The sequence below is a fragment of the Lithobates pipiens genome, unplaced genomic scaffold (genome assembly GCF_037356315.1).
Source record: "Lithobates pipiens isolate NorthernLeopardFrog02 unplaced genomic scaffold, aLitPip1_a1.2 Scaffold_1, whole genome shotgun sequence".
NCBI classification, from domain to species: Eukaryota; Metazoa; Chordata; class Amphibia; order Anura; family Ranidae; genus Lithobates; species Lithobates pipiens.
The window spans coordinates 241128510-241151497 of NW_027507685.1; the positions used below are offsets into that span (position 1 = coordinate 241128510).

Below are 22988 nucleotides of genomic sequence, written 5' to 3' on the forward strand. Positions count from 1 at the left end.
AGAAGAGGGAAAAAAAAGCTGAGGTCAGGGCAGGCAAAAACGTTAGATGAAATTGGGGTCAGTATACAGGAAGTCAAAATACAAGTAATACATGGGAAAGCAGGAACACAGAGAAACTAGGAAGTTGCTCAGGCAACGGGAACTGTACTGAGAATGTGTATATATAGAGAAGCAGACTGGGAGGTGGACCAGGAAGTGATTAAAGGAAAAGTGATATAAATCCACAGTAGAGCAGGCGACGTCCATAGGTGAACACAGAAGTCAGCAGAACGTGTGAATAGAACCACACGTCCAGCAGAACCACTGCAGCAAGGAGGTAAGAATTTCACAAGCAGGAAACTGCCGGCTAAACTGGGACATTTTGCATTTGTGAGATTCCTTTATAGAGAAGAATAGAACATTTCATACAGATACATATAGATAGATAGATACATTTCTGGACACCTGACCATCACAAGTACATGAGCTTGTTGGACATTCCATGTCAAAACCATGGGCAATAATATGGAGTTGTCCCTTCCTTTGTGGCTATACAACTCTTCAGTTGAAGGCTTTCCATGGGGTTCTGGAATGTCTGTAGGACTTTGTGTCCCTTCAGCCATTTGGGGGGTCAGGTACGGACATTAGGGTGTGCACCCCAAAGCTCAAACACACATGCCTTTCCAGGGCTGGACTGGGACAGAAATTTGGCCCTGGACTTCATCCAGACCGGCCCACTTACATTTTGAGTGTCCCATCACCAGCCCCTTACATCAGAGTCCCATCACCAGCCCCTTACATCAGAGTCCCATCAGCACCTCCTTACATCAGAGTCCCATCAGCACCTCCTTACATCAGAGTCCCATCAGCACCTCCTTACATCAGAGTCCCATCAGCAGCCCCTTACATCAGAGTCCCATCAGCAGCCCCTTACATCAGAGTCCCATCAGCAGCCCCTTACATCAGAGTCTCATCACCAGCCCCCTTACATCAGAGTCTCATCACCAGCCCCCTTACATCAGAGTCTCATCAGCACCCCCTTACATCAGTGTCCCATCAGTGCCCCCTTACATCAGATTCCCATCAGCACCCCCTTACATCAGATTCCCATCAGCACCCCCTTACATCAGAGCCCCATCACCAGCCCCATTACATCAGAGTGTCCCCCTCCCACGTGTACTTACAGTTCTGAAGGCAGCTTCTCTTCTTCCTCTCTTTAGCCATGTGATAATAACTGATAGGGGAGAGAGGAAGGAAAGTCTGCCGGCCATCTATCTCCCCCTGCAGGCTGGAGGGAGCAGAAAACCTAATGCTCTCTCTAGCATATGGCGGAAGCTGCTCCTCCTGACAGGAGTGAAATCGCAATCACTCACTGTCAAAGAGGAGCGGCTCCAGGACTGTACCTGACTGGCCCACTGAGCCATCGGCCCACCGGGAATCTCCCGGTAGTCCCGATGGCCAGTACATGCCTGTGCCTTTCTCTACAGCCTCAGGTACACGGGCCTTGAATAGGCAGTACTCTATGCTAAGCGGCTTCCTGTTCATTCACAAACCAAAGCATAGTAAACACAGTTATGAATGAACACCGTGAGTGAGTGTGTTCACTGTATTCATTTAGAAAAGGAAGAGGCTGGTAAATTACATATTTACTACCCCCTTCCCCATTCTCCATCCTGAAATATCCCCCACAGTAGCTGGGGGGAGAGGAGAGGAGGGATGCCAGCAGCACTGCGGGGAGGTGTTAGTCTGGACAGTAGAGGGAATCTGCACCGCGCCTAGTGATTAGGGTGTGCCCAGGCACACCTGGCACACCCCCTGCACACTCCTATGGGTACTCCTATGGGTGCTGATGTAGGATGAGAAGACCGGGCTCACAATCAGTGTTCCAATTCATCCCAAAGGTGTTCAGTAGGATTGAAGGCAGAGGTAGAGGCTGCTTGAGTTCCTTTCCAACAAACAGGGCAATAACATGGTGTTTTCCACCTCCATTGCGGCTATACCACTCTTCTGTTGAAGGCTTTTCACGAGATTCTAGAGTGTCTGTAGGAATTTGTGTCCCTTCAGCCATATGTGAAGTCAAGTACTGACTCGGCTCACAATCGGTGTGCCAATTCATCCCAAAGGCTTTCACTTGAGTTCCTTTCGACCAAACTGGGCAACAATATGGAGTTGTCCCCTCCTTTGTGGCTATACCACTCTTCTGACAAGGTTCCGGAGTGTCTGTAGAAATTTGTGTCTCTTAAAGCAGAGTTCCACCCAAAAATCGAACTTCTGCTTTAAGGGAGGTGACCCCCTGACATGCCACATTTGGCATGTCATTTTTTTTTTAGGGGGGGGGGCGGTACCCTCTTTCCAGAGGGTCCCAGCTCCCACTTCCTCCCGGAACACTAGGGCACCAGAAGGGAGATCACCTCTCCCCCTTCCTCTCGGCAATCAGCTGGGACACGTCACAGGTCCCAGAAGATTGTCTGGCCAGTCACGGCACTGTTTGCACATGCGCAGTTTGTGCCCGGCTGTGAAGCCACAGCCGGGCACCCACACTTACAATGCCAGCGCCGCAGAGAGGAGGAGGAGATGAGCGGGGCTTTGCTCCCCCCGCGTCGCTGCACCCTGAGACAGGTAAGTGTCCGATTATTAAAAGTCAGCAGCTGCAGTGTTAGTAGCTGCTGACTTTTTTTTGCAGAACTCTTAAGCCATTTGTGAAGCCAGGCACTGATGTTGGGTCAGAAGATCTGCCTCAGAATCTATGTTTCAAGCCACCCCAAAGGTATTCAGTGAGCTTGAAGGCAGAGTTAAAGCCCCGTACACATGAGAGGACTTATGTCCGACAGACTTCCGAAGGAGTTCCGTCGGAGTTCTGCCGGAGTTCCGACGGAGTTCTGACGGACTTTTCGGCTGAGCGGACTTGGCCACACACAATCACACTAAACTCCGACGGATTCGAACGTGATGACGTACGACTGGATTCGAATAAGGAAGTTCATAGCCAGTAGCCAATAGCTGCCCTAGCGTCGGTTTTAGTCCGTCGGAATAGCATACACACGAGCGAATTTTTCGAAGGGACCGGGTCCGGTGGAGTTCCTTCGGAAAAATTTGAAGCATGTTCCATATTCTAAAGTCCTTCGGACTTTGGCGAGTCAAAAGTCCGTTGCAGCCCACACACGATTGAATAGTCTGACGGACTCAGTCTGTCGGACTTTGGATGTTGAAAAGTCCGCTCGTGTGTACGGGGCTTTAGAGGCCACCTTAGTTCCTTTCACCCAAACTGGGCAGTAATATGGAGTTGTCTCCTTCTTTGTGGCTACACCACTCTTCTGTTGAAGGTCTTCCATGAGATTCTGGAGTGTGTGTAGGCATTTGTGTTCCCCTTCAGCCATTTGTGAGGTCTGGTACTGATTTTGGATGAAAAGACTTGGCTCACAATCATTCCATTTCATCCCAAAGGCGTTCAGTAGGGTTGAAAGCATTAGACGCCACTTGAGTTCCCTCAAACCAACCTGGTCAAACCATGACTTTATGGAGCTGGATGGACCTTCCCCATCCACAAGGTTGGAAGTCCACAATTTTTCCAAAATGCCTCTGTATGCTGTAGCATTAAACACGTGAACTCAATCATTTGGTGATTTGTCCAAATACCTTTTGGCATTATAGTGTGCATCTCCTTTGTTTTATAGTTTGTTCCGGGCCGATAAACGAACGAATCCTTTTTCATACTTAGCCATGAATGTTCTGGAATAAAACTATAATTCATGCTTAGTGGCCCTTAGAGAAATAAACCAAATGAAGGAAGAGAAGAAAAGATTCATGAGCACAATTAGAGAAACAACAGGTGTAGTAAGGAGGGGGATGCTGCCAAATGAAACCTGTTGTGAATTAAATATAAAGGCTTGAAAATTTGACTATCTTGGCTGTCATGCTGGTCCTTTGAACAAGTGGGCTGATCAGGACTTGAGGCATGACTTCATGCTGGCCATCTTGCTCTACCCCCGTGTCTCTTCTGCAATAAAATGTTCCGACCTGCCTGTGCATACATGGGGCCTGTGATGACTGCACTCCTGCGCATGCGCATGAGCGGGAATTACATCATTCTGCTGCAGCAAATCAAGACGGCCAAAGACCAGCACCAGGAAGAAGCTGGGGAGAATGCTGGAGATGCTGGTGGTGGTGAGGCACCTCACTAGGGTTGCCACCTCATCCCTTTAGGCTGGGTTCACACCGCTGCGGCAGCGAGAACCGGATGTGATTCGCACCGCACTGCAGTGCAAATCACATCCGATCTCTGTGCAATGCGAGTTCAGCCATACAGATAGTATGGCTGAATTCGCATCGCACCCGCCGCAAACTCGCACGGGACCCTTTTTTTGGTCCGCAGCAGAATCGGATCGCATGGATGTTCACACCATGCGATCCGATTCCTGTCCGAGTTTGCAGAACGCACTGCGATATGCGGACTGATCTGGGGGTGTCATTAACATTTCACTGACACTCCCAGCAGTCCGCATAGGGCAGTGTGAACTGCCGGCGGGAGGCATGCGATGCGGGAAAACGCTGCGGATTCGCGGCGTTCCCGCGTCGCTCCGGTGTGAGCCCAGCCTTAAACCCGAACACATATTAATTACACAGGTTCTGTGGCTGATTAAGGTGGTAATTAAACTCACTCGGTGCCTTGTCTGCATTTAATTAACCTCAGAACCTGAGTAATTCAAAGGTGTTCAGGTTTAAAGGGATGAGGTGGCAACTCTACACCTCACAGGTGTTGGACTGTTAGAGAAGAGGTACGTATTGGGGACTTTAGTTAGTTCCCCTTTGAGGCCTCATTAAAACCTGAGTGTAGCGGTAACTCGTTTGCAGTTTTTGCATGCTTTTCACACTTTAACCCTCATTCACTTGCGCGACAACCCCCTCCAAAATAAGCTCCAGAAATGTATTGGTCGCAAAACCTTGGGCTTTTTTTTCAGTGCGCATTTGTACATCAGGGTCCCCATCAGAGTCCCCCCTTACATCAGGGTCCCCATCAGAGTCCCCCCTTACATCAGGGTCCCCTTTAGAGTTCCCCCTTACATCAGGGTCCCCTTTAGTGTTCCCCCTTACATCAGGGTCCCCATCGGAGTTCCCCCTTGCATCAGGGTCCCCATCAGAGTTCCCCCTTACATCAGGGTCCCTTCCCCCTTCCCCCTTCAGAATCCCCATCAGATGTATTGGTCGCGGAACATTGGGCTTTTATTTCAGTGCGCATTTGTACATCAGGGTCCCCATCAGAGTCCCCCCTTACATCAGGGTCCCCATCAAAGTCCCCCTTACATCAGGGTCCCCATCAGAGTTCCCCCTTACATCAGGGTCCCCATCAGAGTCCCCCCTTACATCAGGGTCCCCATCGGAGTTCCCCCTTACATCAGGGTCCCCATCAGAGTTCCCCCTTACATCAGGGTCCCCATCAGAGTCCCCCCTTACATCAGGGTCCCCATCAAAGTCCCCCTTACATCAGGGTCCCCATCAGAGTTCCCCCTTACATCAGGTCCCCATCAGTGTCCCCCCTTACATCAGGGTCCCCATCAGAGTTCCCCCTTACATCAGGGTCCCTTCCCACTTCAGAATCCCCATCAGATGTATTGGTCGCGGAACGTGGGGCTTTTATTTCAGTGCGCATTTGTACATCAGGGTCCCCATCAGAGTCCCCCCTTACATCAGGGTCCCCATCGGAGTTCCCCCTTACATCAGGGTCCCCATCAGAGTTCCCCCTTACATCAGGGTCCCCATCAGAGTCCCCCCTTACATCAGGGTCCCCATCAAAGTCCCCCTTACATCAGGGTCCCCATCAGAGTTCCCCCTTACATCAGGTCCCCATCAGTGTCCCCCCTTACATCAGGGTCCCCATCAGAGTTCCCCCTTACATCAGGGTCCCTTCCCACTTCAGAATCCCCATCAGATGTATTGGTCGCGGAACGTGGGGCTTTTATTTCAGTGCGCATTTGTACATCAGGGTCCCCATCAGAGTCCCCCCTTACATCAGGGTCCCCTTTAGAGTTCCCCCTTACATCAGGGTCCCCATCAGAGTTCCCCCTTACATCAGGGTCCCCATCAGAGTTCCCCCTTACATCAGGGTCCCTTCCCCTTTCCCCCTTCCCACTTTAGAATCCCCATCAGATGTATTGGTCGCGGAACATTGGGCTTTTTTTTTCAGTGCGCATTTGGCAAGTTTGTAGTGCAATTTTTTTTTTCACGCAACAAATGTCTGCTACCTGCGCTTGGGGTGCCATTCCCAATTAATGGCAGCGTGACCCGCGATTGCGGTGCGTTTCCGAAGCGCGTGGCAAAGCGCAAAACACAGGTGTACATGCGGCCTGAGGGCCAGCTCCTGCCAGTTGTAAAAGCTTAAAGGAATTGACGGCTTTGTTATATGGCGTTTGTTTTGTTATTTTTACCCGCCTATAATTTAGCTGCAACACAAGATATTATTTTTAATTAGGCCGGAGCTCCCAATTAAGGTTGTTTACACCAAATGAGGGGCGGCCGTTCCTTCAGGGCTGCGATTACTGACTTAGAAAGGGCTTAACCTCTCCGGTAACATCGATTCGCGTACTGGTGACACTTGCACGGATCTTTTACAGGCTGTAGTTGCCATGGTGACGGCTTATTAGCTTTTACCTATATCACATGGGTTCTAAAGTAAATAAATAAACGGGATTCATAGCTCCGCGGGGATCCCCGTAACCAGGAAACCAGCCGAGAGGTCGGGGGCCGTACAGGCGTCCAGCGCAAATCGGTGCTATTTATAAACGCTGGGCAGTATACGGTGTGATCACCATGATCACTTAAAGGGGAACTACACTCTCCGTCATGTTATCAAGCAAGAGGTCCCCAAACTATTCAGCATAGGGGCCACATCACAAATTCTACAAACATGTGCAGGACTAAAAAATTAGTTTAATACAGGAATCAAATTGATATAACTGAATGTTTATTTTTTTTTTTGTTTTTTTTTTTTAATCGGCATGATATGATAAAAGAATAAAAGAAAGAACTTGAGAAAAAAACATGCAAATAAATTCCAAATAATTTTGAGCCGTTAATAAAGGTTGAAAAAACATAAATTCAGTCTGCAATTCAGTCTTCAGTCTGCACCTTTCCTATCAATTCCTCATTAGAACAGGGTCCCCATCAGAGTCCCCCTTACATCAGGGTCCCTATAAGAGAGCCTACCTTACCTCAGGGTCCCTATCAGAGCCCCCCCTTACATCAGGGTCTCCATCACAGTTCCCTCTTACATCAGGGTCCCCATCAGAGTTCCCCCTTACCTCAGGGTCCCTATCAGAGCCCCCCCCCCTTACATCAGGGTCTCCATCACAGTTCCCTCTTACATCAGGGTCCCCATCAGAGTTCCCCCTTACATCAGGGTCCCCATCAGAGTTCCCCCTTACATCAGGGTCCCCATCAGAGTTCCCCCTTACATCAGGGTCCCTATCAGAGCCCCCCCTTACATCAGGGTCCCCATCAGAGTTCCCCCTTACAACAGGGTCTCCATCACAGTTCCCCTTTACATCAGGGTCCCTATCAGAGCCCCCCCTTACATCAGGGTCCCCATCAGAGTTCCCCCTTACATCAGGGTCTCCATCACAGTTCCCCTTTACATCAGGGTTCCCATCAGAGTTCCCTCTTACATCAGGGCCCCCATCAGAGTTCCCCCTTACATCAGGGTCCCCTTCAGAATCATCCCTAACATCAGGGTGCCCATCAGAGTTCCCCCTTACATCAGGGTCTTCATCACAGTTCCCCTTTACATCAGGGTCCCCATCAGCATTCCCTCTTACATCAGGGTCCCCATCAGAGTTCCCCCTTACATCAGGGTCTCCTTCAGAATCCTCCCTAATATCAGGGTCCCCATCAGAGTTCCCCCTTACATCAGGTTCCCCATCAGAGTTCCCCCTTACATCAGGTTCCCCATCAGAGTTCCCCCTTACATCAGGATCCCCATCAGTGTTCCTCCTTACATCAGGGTCCCCATCAGAGTTCCCCCTTACATCAGGGTCCCCATCAGAGTTCCCCCTTACATCAGGGTCCCCATCAGAGTTCCCATTACATCAGGGTCCCCTTTAGAGTTTCCCCTTACATCGAGGTCCCTATCAGAGTTCTACCTTACATTATGGTCCCTACCAGAGTCCCCCCTTACATTAGGGTCCCCCTTACATTAGGATCCCCACAAGAGTGCACTCTTACATCAGGGTCCCCATAAAGAATCCTCCCTAACATCAGGGTCCCCATCAGAGTTCCCCCTTACATCAGGGTCCCTATCAGAGTTCTACCTTACATTAGGGTCCCCACCAGAGTCCCCCCCCTTACATTAGGGTCCCCACTAGAGTCCCCCCTTACATTAGGGTCCCCACCAGAGTCCCTCCCCTTACATTAAGGTCCCCACTAGAGTCCCCCCTTACATTAGGGTCTCCACCAGAGTCCCCCCCTTTACATCAGAATTCTACCTTACATTAGGGTCCCTACCAGAGTTCCCACTTACATTAGGGTCTCCACCCCATCAGAATCCTCCCTAACATCAGAGTCCCCCTTACAACACAGATCTCAATCTCTTCAGGGTTCCCATCAGAGTCCTCTCTTACATCTGAGTCCCTCCTTATATCAAGGTCCCCCCCCCCTTAAATTAGGGCGCACATCAAAGTTCCCATCGGTGCTTTTCTCTCGCTAGCGGGGCGCTTTTGACCGTGGCCGAAAAGAGGGTTAAAAGCACCTGTGATTTTACCTGCAATTTTTTTTATAATTGATGATGGGGTCTCTTTAAGCTCTATAAAAAAGTTGAAGTTTTTGACTGTGTTTAGTTGACATGTGATCTGACATGTGATCTTCATGTGTTTGTCTCCAGATGAGAAGACTTATCACCCGGGGAGAGTGGCAGTCTGAGCAGCAGGACACTCTGAAGACCGGATCATCCACCAATAATAACGAAGAGGAAAAGTCCCGTCTACTGGAGCGGGAGAACCAGGAACTGGGCCGGATTATCGCTGAGGTGAGCGACAGAACTGACTACCCCCCAAAAAAAAATACAGCCAAATCAAATCAAATGTAACTTTGATAAAATTTATAAAAATAAAGCCCTATTAATATAAGGAAAAAGTGTAGCCAAAAACATTTTAACCTCTTCCCGCTGTAACGCATAGGTGCCGCGACAAAGAATGCAGGGTTAGGCGTCCATGGGCGGCGAAGGTTTCTGTGCCGAGAGCTCCCAACATGTTCCCAACACAGTGACTGAGCTGTCAAAGACCGTTCTGGTCTGTAGTAATGATCAGGAGCCAGCAGGACTGACTTCCGATCATGTGACCTCTGTGACATCCAATCACGGTGGTCACGTGATCATCCAAACAAAAGAACTCGCTGCCCCAGGTGAGACGGGAAGCCTAATGATATCACGAGTGCCCGCCTCGGCTCGCCATCCGCATACGATCAACACTGAAGAAATGGCTGCACTCCAAAATCCATCAAAATTCTTATTTAACCACTTAACCAGTTGCCGACCGCCGCACGCCGATGTACGTCGGCAGAATGGCACGGGCAGGCATAAGGGCTTACATGTACGTCCCTTGCCTCCCGCGGGTCGGGGGCCCGATCGGGCCCCCGCCCGGTGCCTGCGGCGGTCGGTTTTCGTCCGGGAGCGATCCGGGACGAGGGGGCGGCCATTCATTCATGGCCACCCCCTCGCGATCGCTCCCGACGAATAGAAATCCCCCGTGACATCACTTCCTCTCCTGTAATGTAAACACAGGAGAGGAAGTGATGTATTCTCTCCTCCGTGTCGGTATTTTTCGTTCCGACACGGAGGAGAGCGGATCGGTGAGTTGCACCAACACTCTACACACACAGTAGAACATGCCAGGCACACTCACACCCCCCCTTTACCCCCCGATCACCCCCCCAATTACCCCTGCCCCCCAGTCACAGTGACACCAATGTCATTTTTTTTTTTTGCATTGGTGTCATTTGTGACTGTAATAACTGTTAGGGCAGTTAGAGTTAGCCCCCTTTAGTTCTAATGTACCCCCCTAAGCCCCCCAATAAAGGTTTAACCCCGTGATCACCCCCCGTCGCCAGTGTCACTAAGGCTGGGTTCACATTGCAGCGGTTTATGAGAACGAATGTGATTCGCACCGCACTGCAGTGCAAATCACATCCGATCTCTGTGCGATTTGAGTTCAGCCATTCGCCGCACCCGCCACACCCGCCGCACCCGCCGCAAATTCGCACGGGACCCTTTTTTTGGCCCGCAGCAGAATCGGATCGCATGGGTGTTCACACCATGCGATCCGAGTTTGCAGATCGCACTGCGATATGCGAACTGATCTGGGGGTGTCAGTAACATTTCACTGACACTCCCAGCAGTTCGCATAGGGCAGTGTGAACTGCCGCCGGGAGGCATGCGATGCGGGAACCCGCCGCGGATTCGCGGCGTTTCCGCATCGCTCCAGTGTGAACCCAGCCTAATAAGCGATCATTTTTCTGATCGCCATATTAGTGTCACAGGTGACGCTAGTTAGACAGGTAGGTATTTAGGTTCGCCGCAGCTTTTTATAGCGCCAGGGACCCCCATATACTACCGCATAAAGCCCCCTGATTGCCCCCTAGTTAACCCTTTCACCAGTGATCACCATATAACTGTTACAGGTGACGCTGGTTGGTTAGTTATTTTTTTATAGTTTCAGGGCACCCGCCATTTATTACCTAATAAAGGTTTAACCCCCTGATCACCCGGCGGGTGTCATTTGTGACTAATAACTGTTAGGGCAGTTAGGGTTAGCCCCCTTTAGTTCTAAGGTACCCCCCTAACCCCCCCAATAAAGGTTTAACCCCGTGATCACCCCCCGTCGCCAGTGTCACTAAGGCTGGGTTCACATTGCAGCGGTTTATGAGAACGGATGTGATTCGCACCGCACTGCAGTGCAAATCACATCCAATCTCTGTGCGATTCGAGTTCAGCCATTCGCCGCACCCGCCGCAAATTCGCACGGGACCCTTTTTTTGGCCCGCAGCAGAATCGGATCGCATGGGTGTTCACACCATGCGATCCGAGTTTGCAGATCGCACTGCGATATGCGAACTGATCTGGGAGTGTCAGTAACATTTCACTGACACTCCCAGCAGTTCGCATAGGGCAGTGTGAACTGCCGCCGGGAGGCATGCGATGCGGGAACCCGCCGCGCATTCGTGGCGTTCCCGCATCGCTCCAGTGTGAACCCAGCCTAATAAGCGATCGTTTTTCTGATCGCTGTATTAGTGTCACAGGTGACGCTAGTTAGGCAGGTAGGTATTTAGGTTCGCTGCAGATTTTTATAGCGCCAGGGACCCCCATATACTACCGCATAAAGCCCCCTGATTGCCCCCTAGTTAACCCTTTCACCAGTGATCACCATATAACTGTTACAGGTGACGCTGGTTGGTTAGTTATTTTTTTATAGTTTCAGGGCACCCGCCATTTATTACCTAGTCTCACTAGTGTACCCCTAAATTTAGGGGTGTCTACTTTCCAAAATGGGGTCATTTGGGGGGGGTTTGTGCCATCTTGGCATTTTATGGCCTTCAAAACTGTAACGCCCTTAGAAAGCCTGAAGGCGGTGCTTGGTTTTCGGGGCCCCGTACGCGGCTAGGCTCCCAAAAAGTCCCACATATGTGGTATCCCCGTACTCAGGAGAAGCAGCAGAATTTATTTTGGGGTGTCATTTCACATATGCCCATGGCATGCATGAGCAATATATCATTTAGTGACAACTTTGTGAAAAAAAAAAAAAAAAAAAAAAAAGTTTGTAATTTTCCCGCAACTTGTGGCAAAATATAAAATATTCCATGAACTCAACATGCCTCTCAGCAAATAGCTTGGGGTGTCTACTTTCTAAAATGGGGTCATTTGTGGGGGTTTTGTGCCATCTTGGCATTTTATGGCCTTCAAAACTGTAATAGGTAGTGAGAAGTGAACTCAAAAATTTACGCCCTTAGAAAGCCTGAAGGCGGTGCTTGGTTTTCGGGGCCCCGTACGCGGCTAGGCTCCCAAAAAGTCCCACATATGTGGTATCCCCGTACTCAGGAGAAGCAGCAGAATTTATTTTGGGGTGTCATTTCACATATGCCCATGGCATGCGTGAGCAATATATCATTTAGTGACAACTTTGTGTAAAAAAAAAAAAAAATTTTTTTTTTTGTCATTATTCAATCGCTTGAGGCAAAAAAATAAAATATTCAATGGGCTCAACATGCCTCTTATCAATTTCCTTAGGGGGTCTACTTTCCAAAATGGGGTCATTTGGGGGGGTTTTGTACTGCCCTGCCATTTTAGCACCTCAAGAAATGAGATAGGCAGTCGTAAACTAAAAGCTGCGTAAATTCCAGAAAACGTACCTTAGTTTGTAGATGTGACAACTTTTGCGCAAACCAATAAATATACAATTATTGACTTTTTTTTTACCAAAGACATGTGGCTGAATACATTTTGGCCTAAATGTATGACTAAAATTGAGTTTATTGGATTTTTCTAATAACAAAAAGTAGAAAATATCATTTTTTTTTCGAAATTTGCGGTCTTTTTACGTTTATATCGCAAAAAATAAAAATCGCAGAGGCAATCAAATACCATCAAAAGAAAGCTCTATTTGTGGGAAGAAAAGGACGCAAATTTTGTTTGGGTACAACATTGCATGACCGCGCAATTACCAGTTAAAGCAGCGCAGTGCCAAAGTGTAAAAAGACCTCTGGTCATTTACCAGCAAAATGGTTCGGTCTGAAAGTGGTTAAAGTGGTTGTAAACCCTTACAACCAACTTTGACCTACATGTAAGCCTACATTAAGGCTTACCTGTAGGTCCAAGAAATATCTCCTAAACCTATACGGTTTAGGAGATATTTGCCGAAAGACAGGCACCGATGTCTACGGCACATGCGCCGTAGACAGCGGCGCGCAGGCACACTGAGTGCGCCGCGGTCAACGGCAATATGCCGCGAGTGGCGGCTCCCGTGCACATGCGCGGGAGTGACGTAATCGCGGCTTCACCGAATGAGAGCGGCGGAGTGGCGAGACCCACCGAGAAGATGGATGCGCCGGACTACAGGGGACAGCGGTGACTTCGCTGGCTCCTGTGTCAGGTAAGTGACACATAATGAGCTACTATGCGATGCGATGCGATGCACAGTAGTCCATTATGCTTTACCTTTGCAGGGAATGAAAGAGGAAGTAAACTCATCAGAGTTTACTTCCTCTTTAAGCCCCGGACCATTTTGCTGGCCAAAGACCAGAGCTCTGTTTTGCGACGCTTTAACTGACAATTGCGCAGTTGTGCGACGTGGCTCCCAAACAACATGGACGTCCTTTCTTTCCCCCACAAATAGAGCTTTCTTTTGGTGGTATTTGATCACCTCCGCAGTTTTTATTTTTTGCGCTATAAACAAAAAAATAGCGTCAATTTTGAAAAAAAAACGCATTATTTTTTTTGACTTTTTTGCTATAATAAATATATTAAAAAAAACATTTTTTCCTCAGTTTTCAATTTATACGTATTTTTCTACATATTTTTGGTAAAAAAAACAACGCAATAAGAGTTGATTGATTGATTGGTTTGCGCAAAAGTTATAGCGGAGGGGATAGTTTTAGGGCATTTTTATTAATCATTTTTTTTTTACTAGTAATGGCGGCGATCAGCAATTTTTATCGTGACTGCGACACTATGGCGGACACATCGGTACACTTTTGCCGTTATTTTGGGACCATTGTTATTTATACCTCGATCAGTGCAATTAAAAATACATTGATTACTGTGTAAATGTGACGGGAGTGAAGGGGTTAACCACTAGCTGGCGCTGTAGGGGTTAAGTGTGTCCTAGGGAGTGATTCTAACTGTGGGGGTATCTGTGTGACACGACACTGATCACCGCTCCCGACTACAGGGAGCGGTGATCAGTGACAGTGACACTAGGCAGAACAAAGAGATGCTTGTTTACATCAGCATTTCCCTGCTCTTCCTCTCTGTGAGAGGATCGCGGGTATCCCTGTGGACATCAAGTCCGCGGGACCCGCGATCGCGCCCACAAAGCTCCCGGCTCCAGGAGAGGAGTGTTAGATAGTGGAAGGAACTTAGTCTTCCAGAAGGAAACACTATTTCAGGAGAGGAGTGTTAGATAGTGGAAGGAACTTAGTCTTCCAGAAGGATACAATATTTCAGGAGAGGAGTGTTAGATAGTGGAAGGAACATAGTCTTCCAGAAGGATACAATATTTCAGGAGAGGAGTGTTAAATAGTGGAAGGAACATAGTCCTCCAGAAGGATACAATATTTCAGGAGAGGAGTGTTAGATAGTGGAAGGAACATAGTCTTCCAGGAGGATACAATATTTCAGGAGAGGAGTGTTAGATAGTGGAAGGAACATAGTCTTCCAGAAGGATTAAATATTTCAGGAGAGGAGTGTTAGATAGTGGAAGGAACAAAGTCCTCCAGGAGGATACAATATTTCAGGAGAGGAGTGTTAGATAGTGGAAGGAACAGTCTTCCAGAAGGATAAAATATTTCAGGAGAGGAGAGTTAGATAGTGGAAGGAACATAGTCCTCCAGGAGGATACAATATTTCAGGAGAGGAGTGTTAGATAGTGGAAGGAACATAGTCTTCCAGAAGGATACAATATTTCAGGAGAGGAGTGTTAGATAGTGGAAGGAACAGTCTTCCAGAAGGATAAAATATTTCAGGAGAGGAGAGTTAGATAGTGGAAGGAACATAGTCCTCCAGGAGGATACAATATTTCAGGAGAGGAGTGTTAGATAGTGGAAGGAACATAGTCCTCCTCACATGATTGCAGTAGATGAGGGATAGTAGCAGAGGACCACCAGATAGTACCCCAATCTAGTGCCCCATCAGCACACAGTCACATGAGGATCCAGTCAGAGGGCAGAAACATCTCTTTACAAATTTATCATACAATATATATATATATATATGTGTGTGTACATTTTTTATAATACTTCTCTTTCCCCTTTTCCTGCCATCTAGAAAGAAGAGCGGGTTATGGAGCTGCGTCAACAGTTGCGCTCTCGCAGGAAGCAGTCGGTGACGGCCCGTGAGAACTGCTCTGACAATCACTACCCAAACTCCTCGGGGGCGGTCTCTTCTCTGTACCAGCCTGGCCTCCCTCTCGCCAGGTGTTTGGTAGCCGAGGGAGGTGACAAGCTGGGGAGGAACAGCTGTGACGGGAGCATGGTCCACCTTCTTTACAAGTAGAGAAGTCACACCAGCCAGCGGTTGCCCAGAAGGGACCGGGATGCTCTCTTTTACTGCATAGCTGTCAGTACACTGTGTGGCCTCTCCTTCTTTATCACCACTCTTCCAGGACGTGTCTTCCCAATCCCATTTTTTCTATGTCTCACCCTTTATACGTCTGTCTCTCATCGATCTCCCTTTTTTCTCTCATTCTCTTGATTCCGATTTTTTTTTTTTTTTCCTATGTGTCTTGGCATTCTCCTCTGTCTCTGTGATCCGGATCTCCTATTGTAATCTCATATAATCGACGGCACTTTAAACTTCATATCAGCCACTAGAGCCCTCCTATTCAAGCACAGACTCCTGTCTCCACCGGAAGCCACACTTGTGAAGCCTTGAAACAATTCCCCTACCATTGGCTTCTCCCCCCTGCAGGGAACAGTCATGATCTACTACCACCTGGAGTAATCTGCACCCACTGCACTTACAATATGTTTTCTAAACTGTGATTGGCTATTGCAATAAATAAACGAGAGATAATTTTTATTGTTCAGTCCCTGGTCAGTGTGTTTTCAGTGATGTTGATCTATTCCATTGTATGATCTATGGCAGCCTTTCTCAACCTCTTTACACCAGAGGAACCCTTTAATAATTCTTGGGTCTCAGGGAACCCCTGATCAAATCAATTCTTTAGAGTCATTAGAAAAACTCTCTTTACATTGATGGTCAGTGGTAAGAATGCCCCCCACCAACAGTGGTGCCACCTTTAGAAACAGCTAAAAAGATCATTGGCATCATGTCCCTGGCTCTGCCAAGTATTGTTGGCCCCCGGAACTATGCAGGCACCATCAGATGGAAGGTCGGTAGGCACCCACAGGAATGAAGGAGAATGGCTGATCCAATGTCTTTTGGACTACATGCGCCATAGACAGTGGCGCACTGAGCATGCCGCCGCTAACGGCGATCATGCCTTTAGTGGCAGCTCCCGCATGCATGCGTGGGAGTGACGTCATCGCGGCTCCTGGCCAGTCACAGCGCCGGTGCCGCAATACCCGGCAGATGGCAGCGTCGGAGGAGGACAACGAGGGTCGCTTCGGGGGCTTCCATCCCAGGTAAGTTATTCATAATGAGCTAGTATGCTATGCATATTAGCTCATTATGCCTTTGCCTTGCAGGGTCTATTTTTTATTTTTTGTATAGTTTGGCTTTACTTCCACTTTAATTATGCCAATGGACGTCCTCCAGTGCATGAGCTGCGGGCGTGTCCCTATGGGTCACGTGCGGCGCGTCCTGTGGTCACCGAGTCCATGAAACTCGACTGATCACAGATGAAAGTAACGGGCCGATCCCGACCCTTTACCATGTGTAGCGGCGGGCTCCTGAAAAGCACGCGCTATGTGTTTTTCAAAATTTAACTTTACCCAGACTACAGTTTGGTTTGGGTCTATTTGCCTAAATTTGACTTCTGTGTCAGTCTGACTGGGCTGGGAGATGTTCAGCCTGGCCACAGGGGGGTGCCGTCTCTGGTGGCAGGCGTAGAACTATGGTCTAGTTGGGCATTTAATTTACTCTCTCTCTGAGTCAGGTCAGTGGGAGTGGCCCTCTCGCTGTGCTCTCTGGGAGAGGGTATTTAAGATGCGGACATCACGTGGTTCGGGGTTCCGGTCCAGTATGCTGTGCTGATTACATGGTCCTGGTCCTCCTGACCAGCCCCCAGGAAGGCTATGGCCTGGGGTGCGGATCCACCTGACTTTGATGTCTCGGGGCTGGCTAGTCCAAGGCAAGGGAACTAAGGAAGGATTCCAAGGTGGTTGGGTGTCGTCTCCGGTTCGGGAGAGACCCCGTGTACTTCAAGCATTCCAGGGGAAGACTCTTTAGAAGAACACCACGTACGGGTTGGTTTTCTTAACAAGAGGCTGGAAGGGCTGAAGTAACCAAGAGAATCCGGTCTTGTGGATATCGCCAAGCTGGCTGAAAGATCCAGGTATCCTACAAGTGTTCTACAGCTTAGTTTTCCTACGTGTTTTGCAACAACGTCTGTGGCAGAGACTTGTTCCTGAGTAAACACCTTGTTGGCTGCTAGGCCTTGTGAGAGAGGGACTGTCCAACCTGAGTGATCATCCAGCTGCGAATGGCTATTCTCTGGATGCAGTCAAAGTAAGCAAGTTCTTTAACGTTTTTGGACTTTGACATTGAGAGAACCTGAACTTCCTTTTCCAACGCTCTGATCCCAAGTTGAAAGACTGTTCAATGGTTTGAGTTTTTGCAAATAAAATCCATTCAAGTGGATCTATTGTCAGTCTCAAGTTACTGGGCCATCTACCACAGGACATCCCCTAGACGTGCAACAAGGAGAACGAAAGGTAACGGTAAGCCCAAAAATAACCAGCAGCTCCTTCGGGGGTAAGTGCTACACACGTGATCAGCTGTGAGCCAATGACAGCTGATCACGTGATGTAAACAGAAGATCGGTAATCAGTATTTTTTTCCCCCTCAGGCCGCGTACACACGCGGGGACTGTTCGGCCAACTTTGTCCGTCAAACAGTTTCGGCAAACAGTCCGCTCAAAATTAGCATGGACGGACATGGCCACACACGACGTACGAACAGTTTGCTGAAACCGTGCGCGATGACGTGAACGGCACGTACGACGGGACGAAAAATACGACGTCCTATACACTGCATTATAACTTTCGGCGTGTAAATCCTTTCTGAGCATGCGCGGAACTTAGTTTGTCGAACAAGCCTACACACGAGGGAACTGTTCGCTGAAACAAGGTTTCAGCGGACAGTTTTTCGGAAATTCCGAAAAACCTTGTTCAGCGGACTGTTCGCTGAAACTGTCCGCTGAACGCCCACACACGGGCGGACTGTCCGCCGAAACACTGTTCAGCGGACAAAGTTGGCCGAACAGTCCGCCCGTGTGTACGCGGCCTCACGCTGTCAGCATGAGAGGAATAAAAAGCAGATCACCGGCTTCTGTCAGAGGGACATCGGTCCCCCACACAGAGAGCCACGGCTGCCTCATCAGTGCCCACCAGTGCCACCTATAACCAGCCACAAGTGCCCACAGTGCCACCTACCTTTGCCAACCAGTGCCACCCATCAATGCCAGTGCTTCATCATCAGAGCTACCGATCAGTGCTGACTATCAGTGTCACCCATCAGTGCTGCTTATCAGTGCCCATTAGTGCCGCCTTATCAGTGCAGCCTCAGCGCACATCAACGAAGGAGAAAAATTACCTGTTTTCAAAAAACTATTTTTGGTTCTTTTTTCATTTTTTTTAAGCAAAAAATAAAAAACCCAGCAGTGATTAAATACCACCAAAAGAAAACTTGTGTGAAGAAAATGATAAAAATTTCATTTGGGTACAGTGTTGTATGACCGCGCAATTGTCATTCAAAGTGCATCAGCGCTGAAAGCTGAAAATTGGTCTGGGCAGGAAGGGGGTGAAAGTGTCCAGCAGGCACGTGGTTAACCACTTGCTTACTGGGCACTTAAACCCCCCTCCTGTCCAGACCAATTTTCAGCTTTCAGCGCTGATGCATTTTGAATGACAATTGCGAGGTCATATAACACTGTACCCAAATGAAATTTTTATAATTTTTTTAGACAAATAGAGCTTTCTTCTGGTGGTATTTAATCATCTCTGTGGTTTTTACTTTTTGTTTAAAGAATTTAAAAAGACCGAATTGAAAAAAAATTTTTTTATTTTTATTATATTTTGTTATAAAATTTTGCAAACAGGTAATTTTTCTCCTTCATTGATGTACGCTGATGAGGCTGCACTGATGGGCATCAATGGGCTGCACTGATGGGCACCAATGGGCTGCACTGATGGGCACCAATGGGCTGCACTGATGGGCACCGATAGGACGACACTGATAGGCGGGACTGATATGTGGCACTGATGGGTGGCACTGAAGGGCATTGATAGGTGGCATTGGTGGGCACTATGAAGTGGCACTAATAGGTGGCACTGATAGCTGGCAATGATGGGCACTGATGGGTGGCCGTGATGGGCACTGATAGGTTAAACTGAAAGGCAGCACTGCTAGGTTGCACTGATTGACACCACTGGTGGGCATTGATAGGTGGCACTTGTGGCCATTGATAGGGGGCACTTGTGAACATTGATAGGTGGCACTTGTGGGCATTCATAGGTGGCACTCATGGGCATTAAAAGGTGGCAGTGGTGGGCAATGGCAGGTGGCACTTGCAGGCACAGAAGAGGAGGCAGATGTGCCTCCTTCCTCTTCCGGACTGGTGTCCCTTGAGCATAAGCCGGTGATCAGCTTTTTTTTCTCCTCACGCTGTCAGCTGATTATCGATCTTTTGTTTACACACGTGGTCAGCTGTCATCAGGATCGACCCCTTACTCAGATTGGTGATCACTCGAGTCTCGGTGACTTGGTGATCACAGTGGCCGCCCTGCAGGGGGCGCACGGGGAGCACGCAAAGGGGCCACCTATGACGGCCTCACGATAATTCAGGTCCGCGCTGCAGCCGTCATTTGGCTATATCACGGACCTCAAGTGGTTAAGCATGCTTTTAGGAGTGAGCACTCCATGGAGTTGAGTGGATTGAAGCCAAACGATCGCCCATTGCTGTACCACAGTTTCGTCTCACCGTCATAAGGCTCTTTTGAGCCATTTTGGGTATATAAGCAGCCTATAGCTTGCTCTATAGTATATATTGGTTTCTAATGCATGTCCTAATCCTTGTCCAGTCCCAGTCTTGTTTTCAGAATGTTGAAGATTTCTAAAGACTCATACACATCATCAGATTTTCTGCAGATTTTTTCCTTCAGGCCGCGTACACACGGGCGGATTGTCCGTCCAACTTAGTCCGCTGAAACGTGTTTCAGCGGACAATCCGCTCGTGTGTGGGCTTCAGCGGACTTTTTCAGCGGACAGTCTGGCGGACTAAGTCTTTCGGAATTTCCGTAATTTTGTCCTTCCGAACTTGGTTTCAGCGGACAGTCCGCTCGTGAGTAGGCAAGTTGGACGGACTAAGTATGGCGCATGCTCAGAAAGGATTTACACGGCCGAAGGTTGCATTGCTGTGTATTGGACGTTGTATTTCTAGTCCCGTCGTACGTGCTGTACACGTCATCGCGCAAGCTTTCAGCAAAATGTCTGTTCGTCGTGTGTGGTCAAGTCCGTTCATTTAAAAGTTGGAGAGACTGTCTGTCGGATTGTCTGACGAACTTAGTTGGGCAGACAATCCGCCCGTGTGTACGCGGCCTCAGATTTACCAAAACCATGTAGTGCAAGGGCCTGCCTGGTTGCATACAAATTCAAACTCCTAAGGTTTGACCTCATATTAAATGGTTTTGGTAAATCTGAAGGAAGAAATCAGCAGAAAATCTGATAGTGTGTATGGGGCTTAAAAGTGTGGGCAATGGCAGAACGAATTTTTGGGTTTTGAATAGACTGAGGAAGTGTTAGCCCTTGTACACACGGTCGGACATTCTGACAACCAAATCCATTGGATTTTGTCTGACGGATTTTGTCCGAAACTGTTGCATACACACGGTCGGACAAAGTTGTCGGAAAATCCGATTGTACATAACGTGATGACGTTATTTCGTTACGACGGGACTACGTTCAGGCTAGTAGCCAATAGCTTTGGACTAGGAATTTGATCTGAGCATGCGTGGCACTTTGTCCGTCGGAGTAGGCTACACATGATCGGAGTATGTCCAATCAGAGCATTTTGTCGGAAAATTTTACGGACTAGTTGGAAAATTTGGTCCGTCGGATACTCCGACGGAAACAGTCCGATGGAGGCCACACAAGCGCCACCTACGCCGCCCCCCTATCTATGCATCCGCCCCCCCCCTCCCCCAATCTACATGTAGCCTGCCAGACCATGGATTCCAATGGGGTTTTTTTTTTAAGCACGTGATTGGAGCCCGAGGCTCTAATAGGCTTTAAAAAAAGGGGGGGTTCGGGCACAGGGCACTGCGCCCCGAGCCCGCCCAATTGTGTGACAATAGCGAATGAACGTTCACTATTGTCTTCCTGATTCTCCTCCCGGCCAACAAGGAAGCGGGACCCATCACCCGATTTGCCGAAAGGAGAAGCGCTCCCATTGGACACCTAGGAGGAGGAGGGAGGAAACTCAGATGCTGAGGAGGAGGAGATGCAGAGGAAGCCGCCACCCACCGCCTGGAGGAAGTGCTGCCCGATAGATGGGGCAAGTGCGGGGCTGGTGACCGACCAATTGTGGCTGTGAGTGCATTGTTTGCATTGTTTGCCGCCTCCCCCCTCCCCAATATATACCACCAGCCGCCACTGGTCACAGAGAATTTAAATCCACTTTGTGAGCAAACCCAGATTTTACCATATTAAAGTAGCACTGATATGATCTAGGGCTGAAACAATGAATCAATTAATCGATAACTAATCAATTATGAAATTAATTGATTACTATTTTCAAAATCAATTAATCGGCCAGTAACATAATGGGGTTAAAAAAATCTAAAATGAGCCCTTTATAGTACAAAAAGAGCAAATAATCGCTACTGTATATATTACTTTCACAGTTCTACAGTAAAAAAATGAACCCCTTACAGTAGCGATTATCTGCTTTTTTTGTACTATAAAGGGATGATTTTAGTTTTTTTTAACCCAATTATGTTACTAAACGTCTTAGACCTGGTTCACACCTATACTGTATGTTTTTTGGTGCTTTCTGCAGGAACGCACTACAGTTCATTTACATGGTTTCCTATGGGACACTTTCACTTTCACTTCTGTGCTTTTTTCAGCCGCCGTGTATTTGGAAAGGGTCAGGGACTTTTTTTTAACTCGAAACTGTGCTTTTTTGGTTCAATAGACTTCAATGGAGATTCTGCAGAAAAGCGTGTAATGCTTTTTTGCAGTAATTTGTGTTTTTAATCCGCCTAACAACAAATTGGCCAAAAAAAATTCAAAAACACAAATCGCCGCAAATTCACGCGCGCAAAAATCAAAAAGCACTGCAGAAACAGATCAAAAGCAAACTGCATAGGTGTGTCCCGAGCCTTATGGTGGCCACACCGATCAATTTTCAGACGAGAATATTTAGACGAAAAATCTTTGTACATTCACTGAGTGGAAGAATGTTGTTTGAAATTTTAACTTGTTTTTAACATTCTGTTTTTAAAATGAATGTCATTTCTGAACAAAAACTACAAACTGTCTGAAAATTCCTTTGAACGAGAAGTTTTCTATTATTTCCAAATTTTCCCATCACTGTGGCTGAAAATGAACGTCGATTTGACCGCAATAATGATTAGAAAATCGAAAAGAACGTTCTTAAAATTATATTTTTTATTTATTTATTTTTTTAAAGGAAGACATTGTTTGTTTTTTTTAATAAAAAATTTGATCTCTGAGTCTGGTGATATTTACCAGATTCACCCTTTAATAGTATATACAATATAACGCTTCTAATAGTATATACAGTACATCACGTCTAATAGTATATACAGTATATCTCCTCTAATAGTATATACAGTACATCACGTCTAATAGTATATACAGTATATCTCCTATTATAGTATATACAGTATATCTCCTATTATAGTATATACAGTATATATCCTCTAATAGTATATATCCTTTAATATTATATACAGTACATCTCTCCTCTAATCGTATATACAGTATATCTCCTCTAATAGTATATACAGTATATATCCTCTATTAGTATATACAGTATATCTCCTCTAATAGTATATACAGTATATATCCTCTATTAGTATATACAGTATATCTCTCCTCTAATAGTATA

General features: G+C 47.6%; 1 protein-coding gene across 2 annotated transcripts in view; it reads left to right on the forward strand.

The window, feature by feature from the left end:
- GABBR1 (gamma-aminobutyric acid type B receptor subunit 1) overlaps positions 1-15758 on the forward strand; it is a 345365-nt gene extending 329607 nt beyond the window's left edge. For both annotated transcript variants that reach the window (XM_077484771.1, XM_077484772.1), the window contains 2 exons: positions 8849-8992; positions 14999-15758. In XM_077484771.1, coding sequence (XP_077340897.1) covers positions 8849-8992; positions 14999-15226 — 372 coding nt within the window. In that variant the 3' untranslated portion in view covers positions 15227-15758. The remainder of the gene's footprint in view (positions 1-8848; positions 8993-14998) is intronic.
- Positions 15759-22988: the final 7230 nt, after the last annotated feature.